At 36.5% G+C, this 15,043-nt stretch overlaps 1 protein-coding gene and 1 long non-coding RNA gene across 3 annotated transcripts in view; both read left to right on the top strand.

Annotated features, from left to right (window-relative positions):
* LOC111329691 (ankyrin repeat and fibronectin type-III domain-containing protein 1) overlaps positions 1 to 15,043 on the top strand; it is a 34,644-nt gene that overhangs the window by 5,993 nt on the left and 13,608 nt on the right. For both annotated transcript variants that reach the window (XM_022934456.2, XM_088736435.1), the window contains 7 exons: positions 2,211 to 2,383; positions 4,086 to 4,130; positions 6,106 to 6,184; positions 7,126 to 7,229; positions 12,823 to 12,941; positions 13,644 to 13,722; positions 14,800 to 14,910. In XM_022934456.2, the coding sequence (XP_022790191.2) occupies positions 2,211 to 2,383; positions 4,086 to 4,130; positions 6,106 to 6,184; positions 7,126 to 7,229; positions 12,823 to 12,941; positions 13,644 to 13,722; positions 14,800 to 14,910 (710 nt within the window). The remainder of the gene's footprint in view (positions 1 to 2,210; positions 2,384 to 4,085; positions 4,131 to 6,105; positions 6,185 to 7,125; positions 7,230 to 12,822; positions 12,942 to 13,643; positions 13,723 to 14,799; positions 14,911 to 15,043) is intronic.
* Positions 7,254 to 10,830, top strand: LOC111320095 (uncharacterized). Its single transcript, XR_002693830.2, has 3 exons — positions 7,254 to 9,299; positions 9,958 to 10,068; positions 10,482 to 10,830. It is a non-coding gene; the product is annotated as an uncharacterized LOC111320095 (long non-coding RNA).

The raw sequence follows: 15,043 nt of genomic DNA, 5'->3' as shown, positions 1-15,043 counted from the left end.
CCACCATAGGAATTGGATTTAATAGGTGGGATGCATAACTGTAAGCGAGTTGATGATCTCAGTGCTCTTGATGGGTGGTAGTAGATTGCTCATTTAAGATCTTATAAGTTATAAGTAATATCTTAAAATTAACTCTTGCTTCGATTGGCAGCCAATGTAGGTTCTTTAAAATAGGTGTGATATGGTCAGTGTTTCGTGTTCCGGTTATCATACGAGCAGCGATATTCTGGATCCTCTGCAGTTTGTCCCTTTGATACTTTGGTATCCCATATAGAATGCTATTACAATAGTCTAATCTAGAAATTACAAGGGAGTTGACTAGCATCTTCAACACATCATTTGTATAAGAGCAAAGCTGTGAAAAGTGTACACATGAATTGTGTAAACCTGAGTGACCAAGATGCAATTTATCCTTACAATATCAGAAATGTCAATACCAAGCAGACAAGTGATAGGAAAATAAAAGGAAAATGTCAAGTAGGGATTTAGCTGATCCAATATCAAATTCTCCAAACCAGCATGATAAGAATTGTATGGCAGACAGTAAGGAGAATTACCAATGGGAGGGTGAAAACATCACTGATGTCACAGTGCCCAACCTCAGGGTGCGACGAAAGTGCTGTCCAATAGCCTGGGGCTAGTGGAATGACTTGTCAGGCTTGCGTTTTCTTATCGCAGCTTGCCCGACGGGCAAACACCACCATTGGTTCCTCCGTTCTGATGATGATAAATTGAGCTTTTATACCAAAAATTGTATAGCGGAAAGCTCCTGAGGGAAAAGGACAACGTTATGAGGCCAAATTGTCGTGCATGACAGCGTCTTGTGCCGCATTTTAGTTGCGTCCGTAAATGACGTCATGACTTTTTCTGTTTATATAAGTGGCCGAAATATATTTTTTAAAATGACAATATTTGCCGACTGACAGCATGCAGTGCGAGACAATCAGTCCAATTAAATTTCAGCCAAGTCACGGTTCAGTGGATTTTCTCGGAATCTTAGGTGCGTTTCGTTGGGAAAATCCAAATCCGGATTGTTGTTTCTATTTTAGGGCTGCCAATTCATTATTAAAACAAAAAAGGCCCACTTTGTGTAATATTAAAAAACAAGAAAAAACTCGCTTGGAGAAAAGCTAGCAGACCTGGCGCCGTCATCGAGTTGCGTGTTTGTTTTTATTTTTTATCGGATGCTAACAGTGCCAGATATGGAAGAGTTTGTCAGCTTGATGAGCTTTGAAGAGAATTTACTCCATCGAATGTCGACAGACTTCAGATTACAGTGGTAGTTTAATTGACCAATTGCAACGTTCATGACATTCACAAAAATAACTGTGTTGTGATTTCCATAAATTTATAATATTTTTCACCGTCGACGGGGTAAAATGTAAATATCGAAGGAACAAACCCATTCGAGTGCAGAGGTCATTTTTCCTTTATTGTTTCGCCCATGTTTGAATGAAATTTTACTCTGAAGCATGCAGTCATTTGCAATCACAAGTTTAGAATTTGGAATTCTCGTCCACAAAATTTTGATGTAAGTTGTAACTGCAACTTCTGGTGGTCAGGTGTAAAAACTGGTTGTTTCTGTTGTTTAATTTGAGGTTAAAGTTAAAACAAAAATCACATTCAAGAATCAAAATATATATGAAGAATTATTTTATATCATTCTATGCTTGGGGCATCATTACTTGTATTTTGCATAATGGAATAAATCTAAATACTCTTTATAAACAATTTAAATTCGGGCTAGCTCCTCAGACCTTCGGGCTAGTAATCTCAAGTAACAGCTTGCCCGAAGGGCAACCTTATCTTTTCATTTTCATCTCACCCTGAACCTGTGTATACTTGCATACTCTCCATCCATGTATGCATGCACTGGTTAATGCATTCATTTGACCTGTGATTGATTGAAACCTCAGAAAGAACACATAAGATTGTTTGATTAATGAGTCTTAAAATGATTTTAAGCTTGTGAAAATAAAGAGAGGATACAGTGAAGTAAAGGGAATTGAGAGTTTGGCAACAGGAGTTCCAAGGTATTCCCTGAAAGGTTATTTAAAGATTGCAGATGGCTTTTTAGGGGCTGTGGGTGTAATGATTTATGGGAGTTCCATCTCTATTCAAACTGGAATATGTGCTTCATGTATAGGAAGGGTACATAAGATGTTTAATTAATTTGTAACCTTTGACAGAGTTGATTTGGTTCTTTGTAGGAATCAAGGAAGGTCTCACAGTTTAGAAGATGTTTCATCCCCAGCAGGATCAGGAGCAAGCCATGGAAACAACAAATCACCAAGGTTACAGCGCACCATGTCAGTTAATCAACGCTCTTCCCCACGGACGCGGCTTTCTGTCCAAGAGAATAGATTTAGTTTTAATCACAGAGGTATGTGGCTAAACACAAGCTCAATTAATTAAGCACTCATTTTGATGGGCTCTTCTACAAGGCTAGACACTAACAGTAGCCAACTAGCCACAGACTAGTAGAAATTCAGTTTTGGCGAGTGGTTTTTGGTTTCCACCAGCCAGTTTGGCTAGTAAACAAACTGAAATAAATTTGTTGTAACATCTAAGTTGTCACCATTAAGTTGAAAAGTTAGTGTTGAGCTCTGTAATGATCTATTAGAGAACAATTTACATAATATAGATGACCTGAGTGACACCATTTAAAACATTTTGCTTTTTAAATATATATAAAACAAATAGATTCCATATTGTTGTGTACCTGTTCAGTGATAGATCACAGAAGATGTCAAAATGTAGTAAGAACATTGGAGGCACACTTGGCTGTGCCTTGTGTGCCATTTTTTGTTCTTGCCACATTTTGACATTACCTATGATCTATTACTGAGGAGACACATGTTAGCATGGAATCTATTCATTAATTGTACTGATTGTTAGGGGTAGTGATTATGCATGTTTTGTTGTTGTTTTTTCTTATAGCAATGAATAAAGGCTGATAGTTTCTAAAGAAACTGTTTGGGGCTGCGTCGGTGGGGGTAACAAAATAATTTGGATATATCAACAAAGTTGAAATGGTAAATTGGCCACCGTAACGATTACAAAAGCTGACGTTTCGAGCGTTAGCCCTTCGTCGGAGCAAATAGAGGAATTGTAGGTTGTGTGTGCTTTTAAAGGCAGAAAATGGAGCTACGTTATTGGTGGGAACATGGCAACGAGAAAAACACGAATAGATTAGTGGAAAAGATATACGTCGGCGAAACAGGCAGAAGACTAGGTGACCAAATCTGAGAACACTTTCGAGATGTGGAAAGGAATGACAAGGACACATTGAAACCAGTCGCTAGACACTTTAATTTACCTAATCGTTCTAAGCAACATATGGTAATCTGCGATCTTTCCTTACACTTAGGTAGCACGGAAAGCTGTAAAACTCTTGAACAAAAGCTCATCTTTCAAACCAGCAGTCTAAATCCCACAGGGATCAACAAACGCTTTTCATTCCACTAATTTTTATGTGTTTTTCTCGTTGCCATGTTCCCACCAATAAAGTAGCTCCATTTTCTGCCTTTTAAAGCACACACAACCCACAATTCCTCTATTCGCTCCAACGAAGGGCTAACACTTGAAACATCAGCTTTTGTAATCGTTACGGTGGCCAATTTGCCATTTCAACCTTGTTGATATATCCAAATTATTTTTTTATAGCAGTTTTTTCTCTAGCTGTGTGGTATAGTAAGTGATAAAGTGTCGCTGATGTTGTTTGTTCCAGATGTAGAATAGAATCCAACTTTTGATTTATACAGTCATGTTTTGTTATAGAAGTGCATAGATATTCAATAATGGTAAACACATACAGAGCAAAGTTAATGTATCAGATGTTTGTTCCAAATTAAGAATAGAATCCAATTTTTAATTTACAGTCTTGTTTTGTTAGAGAAACACATAAATATTCAATTATAATATGCACATGCCGAGCACAATTAATGGCAAACAGGGATGGAAAAGAAAGAGGCACATTTACAGTAACTGAGCCAGCAGTCCAATGTATTCTTGACTGATAATAACAACTAAACTTAAATACACTGTGGTTGTTGTTGTTGATTATGAGTTCTGATCTTTTAAAGATGTAAGAGAAAAATCAAAGAAAAAGAGGGACACTAGTCTAGATGGTAGGTACTCAGTTTATCTCCATTATTTGAATTGACTGTTTCAGGGCAAATACATAGCTTTTCATGGTTGCAAGCTCAACTAATTTCATACTTGCTATTTGGCAGCCTGAATAGTAATATGGTTGTTGTTGTGCACCCTGAACAATGGTCTAGAGTTGGAATGGCTGGTCAGGGTGAAGTTCATGGCCCCTATGGTAGCTCTAAATGTGTGAAACAGAGTGACAAATGGAGCAATGTTGAAGCTACAAAAGCTAACTCCCTTGAAATTTCAATATGTTATTCAGCTATCAAATAATGAGAATGTACAAGCTCATTATTTGGGGATTGTTGTTGTGATTAAACTTCAGATTGTGCTAACTGATTTACAAGGAAAGGTACTGAAGCTAAAGGGAATTGCTTAATGGACAACTTTACAGCTGCTCTCCTTAAAATGTCCTGAAAACCATTCAAATGTGGGCATTTTTCTGATCTTTTTAATTCTTTATAATATGCCAATGTAATAGGTCTGTCAGACAAAGTAAATTAACAATTACCAGGATATTTTTAAAAAAAGTTTAAACTCAGGAAAAATTGAACCACAGCAAACACGTATCAAGAGGAGATGATGGACTGTTTAAGTATTTATGCCATGACAAAAATAAAAATCATTCAAGAGGAGCTGTAGATATAACCTAGCTGGACTTCATAAGACCACTATGAAAAAAATAACCCACTCTGGAATGTGAGTCATCAAGCAGGGTGTACCAACCATGATACAGTTTATTATTTGACACATTCACAGCATGAAAATGCAGCTTTGCGAAAACATAAATATGGTGTAAATTTGCTTAAAGTTGTATGACCAACTTTACGCTAGTATTTAAAGTTGTTTGAAGGTGATAAAAGATCAATTTACCTGGTTGGTACGTAAAGTTGACTTAAAGCTAGCATAAAGGTGTCTAATCAGCTTTACGCTTGTTTACATCGCCACTTAAAGTGCTCTTAAAGATCAATTTTATACTACCTGCATTAAGGCATATTAAAGGTCGGTATGTAAATATATTCTTATTGTATGTCAATAACATTCAATTCCATCACTAAAAACGTGATGAAGACTGCAATTGATTCGTTCAAAAGCTTGTGTATGCAAATATAGACCCTGCTGGCTATGCCATGTTAATGAGCCACAACAAGGGTGAAACAGCTGTCCATGGCTGCCACTTCACAGGTGATATGGTTGTGCACATGTGTACAATATGAGCCGTACCAGGGGATTGTATGTGTGCTTTAGTGCTGTCATTGGTGTTGTTTACAATTTTTTGAGCACACAGGTTAAAAATGATCTTATCTCCATACGCATGCCATGGGAGAACTGTTTTACAGTTCTCAACAGCTACTACATGCTTAATGTGGATCTGGCACATATAGTGGGTGCTTACATCATCCTCGCCATCTCTTAACTTTGAACTCAAACTGAGAGCGCAAAAGAGACCTTGCTGCTGATGTGCCCTAACATGGCCGAAATAATCACTCACGACCAGTACTACGTGAGTGATGTGCCATGCATCTGGTTTGTATTCATCAGTGATGATGCTGGTGCTGGTGACAAATTAATATCCTAATTGCTAAAAATTGGGAAGAAAAATTTCCCGTTTACCATAATTGTATTTACCGGCAGAATGTTTATGTACATATATATTTGGCATAAAGGAGCTTGTATTTTAGCTTTACACAAGCTTAAAGTAGGGTTTTCACAAGCTTTACGCAAAATGTAAAGGTGTTACATAAAGTTGGTGTTTCATTGTGCCAGCTTTATATGTACGCGTAAAGGTGCTGTAAAGCTGAACTTTACATAGAGTAAAGGAAGCGGAAAGTTGTGTAAAATTAAACTATACACTGACTTTACGCTGTCATTACGCTCATGTAAATTAGATTTTTCATGCTGTGATTGTTTGAGGCTTAATTGGATTTATTAATTTTAATTTTCCATTCTCAGCTCTTGTTGATGCAATTGTTCGCAAAGAAACTGATGAAATTAGGAATATTTTGGAGTCAGAGGATGTAGATGTCAATGGGTAAAGACAGAATTGAAATTATGCTATAGTATCACAGTAAAAGTAGAGACAAGTGTGGCAAAATCTTTTAAGAACATAGACCACAAGAAGTTGTGTTCATCTTTTGCCCCAAATTTTTGATGAAAAAGGATGGCAGGTACACAAAAGTAGAACATATCCTTTCTGTTGTCAAGAGGTTAAACATGCACATTGTTACTAGCCTGCAGTGCCGGTGTATTTTGGGCGCATGAGTGCACATTTTCGTTTTAGGCCGTTATCTTAGATTTGGTAACTGTGGAGGATTGGGGCGAGGAAATATTTGCTGAGGGAGTAGGTGTTAAGTGGAAAATGGGCAACGGGGGAGAGGGAGGGGAAGGAAAAAATATCGTATTTTTTCCTTCCCCTCCCTCTCGCCTGTTGCCCATTTTTCCACTTAACACCTACTCCCTCAGCAAATATTTCCTCGCCCCAATCCTCCACAGTTACCAAATCTAAGATGGCGGCCTAATACGAAAATGTGCACTTGTGTGCCCAAAATATGCCGGCACTGCAGGCTACATTGTTACAAAAATGTCATCTCATACTGGCCAATAAGAGTTGATCAATTTCCTAAATGCTCATTTCTTCTATTCACCTGGACGTGTTTTTGCTTAAACAGTATCTTTACATTTTTTTTATATTTGCCTTTGAAATTCCCATTCAATTTATTGAGGTTGTCATTTGTACAATCAATATTAATAATTTCAACTCTTTGTTTCTTTTGTTGCTGTGTTAAAAATATTTTGTATTGTTATATAAGAACTTTGTAATGGGCCTTGCTCACCATGGAGTCTCTGTGGCTAAGTGGTCAGAAGATCTGAGGTTCAATTCCTCACCAGAACTCAGAATTTTTTCCTTGTGCCATGCTCGTGACAAGATAAAAAACATTATTTTTTTTTCTCTATTTTGTATTGGTTGTTCAGGGTGAATGATGATGGATTTGCACCTCTTGATGTGGCCGTCATGCTTGGAGCATTACCCATTGTTAGAATGCTTTTGATGTATGGTGCTCAAGAAAGCTCGAGATGTAAGTTTTAGCTGTACCGATTTCCATTGAACAGTTAAGTGTTAATTTGTATAACAAACACCTTATAGAGACAGTAGAGACAGAGAGAAATGATCATGTTTAATCATTTCACTCCAAAGATCTCTTCAGCAATTCTTTTTACTGTCTGCAATATAATTCTTAAGATTTGAGTTTGGAAAATTTGATATTGGATCAACTAGTAATCTCCTAATGAATATTTTTCTTTATTACACAACTCGGGCAGTCAGAGGGCCAATAACTAAAATCAACCAATCAAAATGCTCTATTGCCAGTCAACATTCTCTCAGTATTGGACCGGGCACTGTCCCGAATGGTCCCAAGTGATACTGCACTTGTGTCCCTTTGAACTTCAATCGTATAATAAATCTCTTATTAACCAAGCTTGCTTGGGACCATACTGGAAGAATGTTGTCCCTTGGTCTTTTTGTACGGACCTCGCTGCGCTTGGTCCATACTGTCAAGACCTCGGGCCGATATTCTCTCAGTATGGCCCTTGCGCTTGGTTAATAAGATATATTTATTCTTATCACTTGTCTGCTTGATTTTGTATTGATGATATGAGGAGAAGTTCTGTCTTGGTCACTCATGGGAGTTATAAGGAGCAGTGTCTACTGAGGACAAATTATTTTCTAGTTAATATTGAACTAAAGCTATGAACAAGCCCTTATGAAAACAAACCTATTTTATTTCTATTTAATGTCTATTTTAATGCTATCACCTCTATTTTTGTACTATTTTATTTTCTCAGACTTATATTTTATTCCTATTTTACCTGAAAGGGAAAATAGAGCCACTATTTTAACCATATTTTAAGGCAAGGTTGAACAAGGTGGTGTATTTTATTTCTATTTTCTCAAAATGAGCGGAAAAATAACCAGCTAAACAGACTATTTTAATCATATTTTATTTTCTACATCAGTGAAATAGTGATCAAATAGTCTGTTTTATTTCTGTTTTCTGCTGATAGGACATGCTAAAGCCATTTCCTTTGAAAAATATGAAAAAAATAGGCTATCACAACCCTATTGTATCAAAGAAATTGTTGACTAATTGCAAAATAGATATAGAATAGACTGTTTCATTTCTATTTTTTGAGGTGGATTCTAATCCATTGCAAAATAGGTATTAAATAGTCTATTTTAATTCTATTTTCTTCAAAGTATCCCAGACCCACAATATTTGAAACAGCAACTAGGTGTGAAGTGTAATAACCTGTCCTATTTTATACCTATTTCATTCATGAATTCAAGCTTGACTAACATACAGTACTCTAAAGTCACAGTTTCTGTGTTGACAAGATAAAGATGGGTTCAAATTTGAAAACATTGGGTGGAAGTTTTCAAGTTTCGCGGTCATAAAAATCTCTACACAGATTCTTTTAAACTGAAACCACTAAATTAAAATATGTTCTGAAGGCTTAAGAGGTCTATCCAAGGGTCGCATTTGTCGCCCTGCTCATGATCATAATCTTTGTATTGACTGAAATAAGTCTTACAGTAATCCTTTTTTGAAAGGAACAGCGGTCTGGCTTAACAAACTGAGTGATGGTTCACCAGTTTCCATATGTGTGAAGTCGTTCGGTTGCGAAGCGTCATATTAGTAAGTTATTGACTCTGTGCTGAGGTCGTCCGAGGCAAAGCAGTGGACGTCGGAAAGTTCTGAGGCCAACGTCGCAAGGTTGTTTGAGGTATCTTTAGTCCTGTTTGAGAAAGATACTGGTTGTAAGGTCCACGCAAGTTTCTTCTTCTCTAGCTTTTTTGGCGAAGAACGATCCTCACTCTTATCCTCCATTTTTTTGTCACGCTCCGCTGACATCTAGTACGGTCGGCATATATATGGGATCTTGTGATTTTCCTTATCTGGTGACATACGGGACACGGAATTTAGTTTTGGCGGGCAAAACGAACCTTGTCTCTCTATCGGAGAAGCGTGGAGTTCCGTTGGTATTTTGCCTTTTCTATTTAGATCTTGCCTCTCTTAAACACAATGAGCAACACAAAGAACAACAATAGAAGGCAAACAACACCATCATTCAAGATGGTGAAAGAGGTCAGTGAAACTGTTTTTTATTAATACAAAGTTCCAAGTTTATTTCAAACGTGAAGGTGCTTTTGATTCGTGGTCAGAATAAGCCCCAAAGTTTGTTGCATTTCAATGGCTATAAATATAAGCTTATAGAGTGATCTGTTCCCATTAACTATGTAAACATTTACTAAATTTGAGTTTGCAGACTCCCTTGTACTAATGCACTAGAAGAGAAACCTAAACACCTCTCAAATAGAAAGAGGGGGCAACAGAATTATACCTTCGATCGTTAATTTGAAAACACACCATACCTGCATCATGCTCTCTTTCTTAATTGTTCTAAAATTTGAGATCACTGTAATTGGATTTTTAATCTTGGCATACAAGAATTGTTTGTTTTTCTATTAATGGAAGTAAGAATCAAAGATGAGGGAGCATGCTTAGTGATGTTGATCCCAAACTCTCTCCATCTCTCTACTTTGCCAAGTTGGTGATGATGTCCCAAGATGCATTCGCTCATACATTTACTCAGTCAGGGTTGTCCCATAAAATCTCAATTTTAGTCCACATTAGAAGTGCATCTTTTTGTGTCTGATGCAATAAGAGTCTTTGTTAAGTCAATACTGAGTGCTTGCGATAGAAATTGTTCTTATGTGTATATGTAACTTTGTTCCTTAAACAGATTTTGCTATGGTTGCAAAACTTGGACAAGTAAAAAGCACAGAGAATTCAGAGCTAAGACAACCGTGAGAACTGAAGTCAATTCAATGATCCATTCCAGGATTTTTTGTAGGTAAGATTAATTTTATGCAGCTGCCTTTGCATGACTGGGATTGTGGTAAGATAGCACAATTTTGTATGGTAGAGCTTCCCGAAAGCACACTCTCTTTGGATGAGAAAGGATCTCTGCTTAGGAGGTTAAGGTGTAATGTTTGTAACTGGCTGGCTTTATAAGCCTTTATAACATAACTATATCAACTTGACTAATTTTTGCCCTAGAAGTATGAATTTAAGCCATAAGTTTTACTGAAGCAGTACAGAAAAGTTATCAAAGCCTGTTCAATTCAGTGAATTACATCATTTTGCATCAAGGAAACCCTAATCATAAGGGAATTATTTAGCAAATTAATCTTTCTAACAAGTAAATTACCTACTGGTGGATGAAATATCAGTTATTGATCATTTCTGTTGTTTTTTTTATTTCAGAGTACAGGAAAACAGTGAAACATAGGGAAACCACAAAGAGGAAGCCACTGTAGCTATCTAAATGCAAGGACAAACTTTGCTTTTTAAAATTTAATTCTGCTTTAATTCTGTTTTCTATTTTTATGAAAAATTTGTATCTTATCATTTCTATGTAAACTGAAAGTACTTGTTGTCACTTCTTTTGGATACAGATTGAAGACTGGAGTAAATTAATGGCATTGTTTAAAACTTGGTCTTTCCTGAGTGACAATTTTTTTTAATTTCATGTAATGCATGCAATCTAGTCTAGAGAGAGGTTGTTGCATAAACATATGAAGTATTGATCATTAAATCATTTGCAATGGGAAAATTGCTACAACTTAACACACAAAAGTGATAATCCTAGGCTGAGGATTGGGATATGCTTTTTTGATCTTCACCTACTTTCAACCTATTTTATAGCCACCTTATTCTGGATCCATACACTTGAAGCGCTATTTTAAACCCTTTTACCCTGCATGACATATACATTAGGACCTATTTTAAATGTATTTGTATCCTAATTTTCTAGATTTTTTCCCTATTTTATCCCTGTTTTATGTCTATTTTATCCTTATTTTGTCTATTTTATCACTGTTTTATGTCTATTTTATCCTTGTTTTGTCTATATTATCCCTGTTTTATGTCTATTTTATAGGTATTTGATTCCTATTTTTTCAAGTTTTTTCCTCTTTTATTTTTATTTTTATTTTATGTCTATTTTAAATGTTCTTACATCCTATTTTTGTTTTTTTTTCTATTTTATCCCTGTTTTATGTCTATTTTATCTTATAACTAATATTTCATTAATGCTATTTTAATACTATTTTATCAGTGAATTGCATGCGCATTTTTTCTATTTTAAAGCTATTTTTACAGCAGTTATGACTTGCCAACCAGACTATTTTTTTTACTATTTTTTGTTTCAAAATAATAGCTTTCAAATAGTTAAAAAACAGCTTTCAAATAGTCTGGAAAATAGAGAAAAAATACAAAAAAAAAGGTAGAAAATAGTTTAAAAAATAGATATAAAATAGGCACTTTTTCGTAAGGGAGTTTTCAAGTATTTGGCTAGCTGTTCATGTGTTTCAAATAAACTAGTCCTTTTCGGTTGGTTGTTAGGTAGGTTACCCCATTGCAAGTTTATCCCATCAAAACTCACCCCCCATGGTGATGAGTTCACCCCATCAAATGGAAGACATTTGCTATTATGCCTTTCTACACTTTGAATTTTGCTCACAACGAAACATGCTTCTTCTCAGATGAAAACACAACATAGCTCAATCAACATGCAAACTTCTTGGATATGAACTCCCATGTTTGCAAGTACAACCAGTTAAGCGACTTTCCCGAAAGGTGACTTTTTATCCATATTTCCAGTTTGAATGGGAATCTAGACTTATGGTATTTGTTAATTGAGAAAGAGTGGAGGATGTAGGGTAAAACTGTTGGAGCAAGGACAAGGAATATTGTAACAAACTTCTGATGCCAGGTACAGGAATTGAACCTGGCCATGGAAGTGGGAGGCAAGCACACTCACCACTTAGCCATCCTTGCTAAGATAATTATCATCAACTGAAGGTTGAACTCTGCAGGGAAAAGTACACTTTAAAAAGTGGGATCATACACAAAATATTTAGAATTAAAAACAAAAATCCCAAATTATTAAGAATTATATTTTGCCATGCGTGTATAAAAAATTATTCTTAGCCTCAGAAAGTGAATGAAGCTTGAGATAGCACACAGTCTATCATTATTACATCTTATTAACCCCTAAACTCTCACAAGTGACCGAGACAGAAGTTCTCCTTACAATAACAAAACAACATCAAACAGTCAAATAATGAGAATAAGGAAAAAATGAGAATCAGGGGATTATCAGTTGATCCAATACCAAATTCTCCAAACTAACATCATAAGAATCATATGACAGGCAGCAAAGAGAATTACTAATGTGATCTTAGGAGTAAGAGGTTTGAGTCCCTTGACAAATTTTCATAGCAAGGACATTTTGTTAAAGGTGAAAGTCAAACTTTCATTTGTGTCTGTTAAACCTTTAACTCCCAGAAGTGATCAACATGTAACTTCTCCCCATAATATACCTGCATTATCCAGCAAAAAGGTAATGAGAATACTCAAACTCATCAGATGGAAGTTGTTCTCTTGATCTAACACCTAATTCTCGTAACTAATTAACAAGGAAATGTGTAGCATTTAGAGGGGAGAATTAACAATCAGATCTTGGGAGTTGAATGGTTAAGCATGTATTTGTGTTAGGTTTTCTATTAAATATTTCTGAATGGCGTTTGTTCTGTTTCATCAGTGCCGGGTTCATACCTCGCTAAGCACATAAATATGTTGTTGAAGGAGGCAGAGCTTAGAGTGGATGATCTCACCACGGCAGTGGTGCATGTCAGTTATACTGCATCATCTGAAATAAAGGTAATACACATTTCATTTAATTTAAATTAATTTATTAGATTCGCCGACAGGCAGGGACACTCCAGCAGCTTGCGCCAATTACTGCGGGCCCAGTAAACCCACCCATCCCACCTCAGAGGAGGACATCCACCACAGTAATCTTGTGCATGGGAAATTAACGTCTTCTACCCCTAACCCTGCAGGAGACAGGGCCTACGGTTTATTCGTCCTTATCCGAGAAGACTAGAATATCTATCCATTTCTTGATATTATAGAAAGTTAGCAAATTCTCCTCAGTTATTTTAAGGCCCTGAGTGTTGGTCTGGCCGGGGCTTGAACCCCCAACCTCCCGCACAACAGTCCGGTGCTCTACCAATTGAGCTAATCATTGCTGTCATTCATTTTCGTATAGCATACCAGCAGAGGAAATTTCCCTTGGAAACTCCCTAGGGTCAATTTTAGTATCTGAGTAACTGTGCAGCGACCCCTCCTTTGACCAAAAGCCAGTCAACTGACAGCAAGTTTGGGTTAATATTGGGTCAGGGGAGGGGAGGGGTAGAAGGGCATTTGCTCAAATTCTGACAGTAACCAAATCCCCATGGGCACAATTGTGAAGCTGTTTTGGTGAGTAATTTGGAAAAGTTATTTTTCTGGTTACCCGGAGCGTGTTTTTGGCACGTAGTGTTGACCAGAGAGTTAATCATCAGTTTGTGATGTCTTCAGGAAAATGAAAGGCTTTTTCAGGAGTGGTTGTGGAGGAAACACTTACTGGAACAAATGAAGAAAGGGCTTTTAAAAATAGGTAATAGATGCTATAAAAAAAGAAAAACGTCATTTTTGTTGATATCATATCACTTCTTCTGTCCATAGTCTAATTCCTTGGGTCAATTCCTAGTAATTATCAGCAAGGAGATTGTTGAATAAATTTTTAGCTTTTAATTATCATCAACTCAATCAATTTGCTGCATCATCTTTCAATATGATTCTGTGTCTTTAAGCCAAGGAGGAATTTTGTTTCCTCCTGCCATCAATTATCACTGTTACAACATCTAGTAGTAGAAACAAGCCAGTTGGTGGGTGGTGTCACAACTTGAGAATATAATCATTTGAACTCTAAAAACCTTTACAGTATTCATGTTTTTCATGAGGTTCACAACATGATGGACAGCAGTGTAAAGAAATACTTTTTACAATGCATTTACATGGACAACTTGAACAGTTTTTCATTGAAATCCAGAGTGATTGTTATAGGTAAATTAAGGCTGATGGTTTCGAAAGAAACTGTTTGGGGCTGCGTCGGTGGGGGTAACGAAATAATTTGGATATATCAACAAAGTTGAAATGGTAAATTGGCCACCGTAACGATTACAAAAGCTGACGTTTCGAGCGTTAGCCCTTCGTCGGAGCGAAGGGCTAACGCTCGAAACGTCAGCTTTTGTAATCGTTACAGTGGCCAATTTATCATTTCAACTTTGCTGATATATCCAAATTATTATATGATAGTTATAGGGATGAGGGGAGTCAGATTTGGCTGTATTTTTACAGATGGTGCCTGTTATGTCTTGTCAAGTTCATTATACAATTGCAGCACCAATCCATCTTGTTAACTGACTTGCAGTCACATCACTCATCTTTTGAAATCCACTTTATAAGACAAACACCTTTCCGAGTTATTATTGTGAACCTTAGAACTATATTCTAATATAGTCCAATATAGTTTATTATAGCCCCTCTGCTCTCTATGTAGTTGTAACAGGTATTTGAAGTTCTCCATCCCAACATCAAAGGTAAAGTGTTTCCTTGAAGCTTGTCAGTGCTGATTTTTTTAAGCTGATTCCCAAGTAAATGAGGTAGAGACAGTTTATTTTTCTTTTGCCAGAACCACCAGACAAGCCAAGCGGTGTTACTATATCAGTTGCTTCTGAAGACTCACTACTTGTTCGTTTTATTGAACCACTCAATGATAAAGTTATTGTGTCTAAGTATAAAAGTGAGTATGAAGTCGGTACGCTATACTTATAGAAAACCCGTAATTAGTGGTCGCCTCTTAAGCTGCTACAGGCTTTTAACTGGTCTCCCTTTTTAGGCCTCGAGTCTCTGCACATAAAACCAGGTTCCTTAGT

The sequence above is a fragment of the Stylophora pistillata genome, chromosome 10, assembly GCF_964205215.1.
Source record: "Stylophora pistillata chromosome 10, jaStyPist1.2, whole genome shotgun sequence".
In the NCBI taxonomy this organism is placed as follows: Eukaryota; Metazoa; Cnidaria; class Anthozoa; order Scleractinia; family Pocilloporidae; genus Stylophora; species Stylophora pistillata.
The sequence above is the reverse complement of the archived record's forward strand: the minus strand, read 5'-3'. Positions and strand labels throughout refer to the sequence as shown.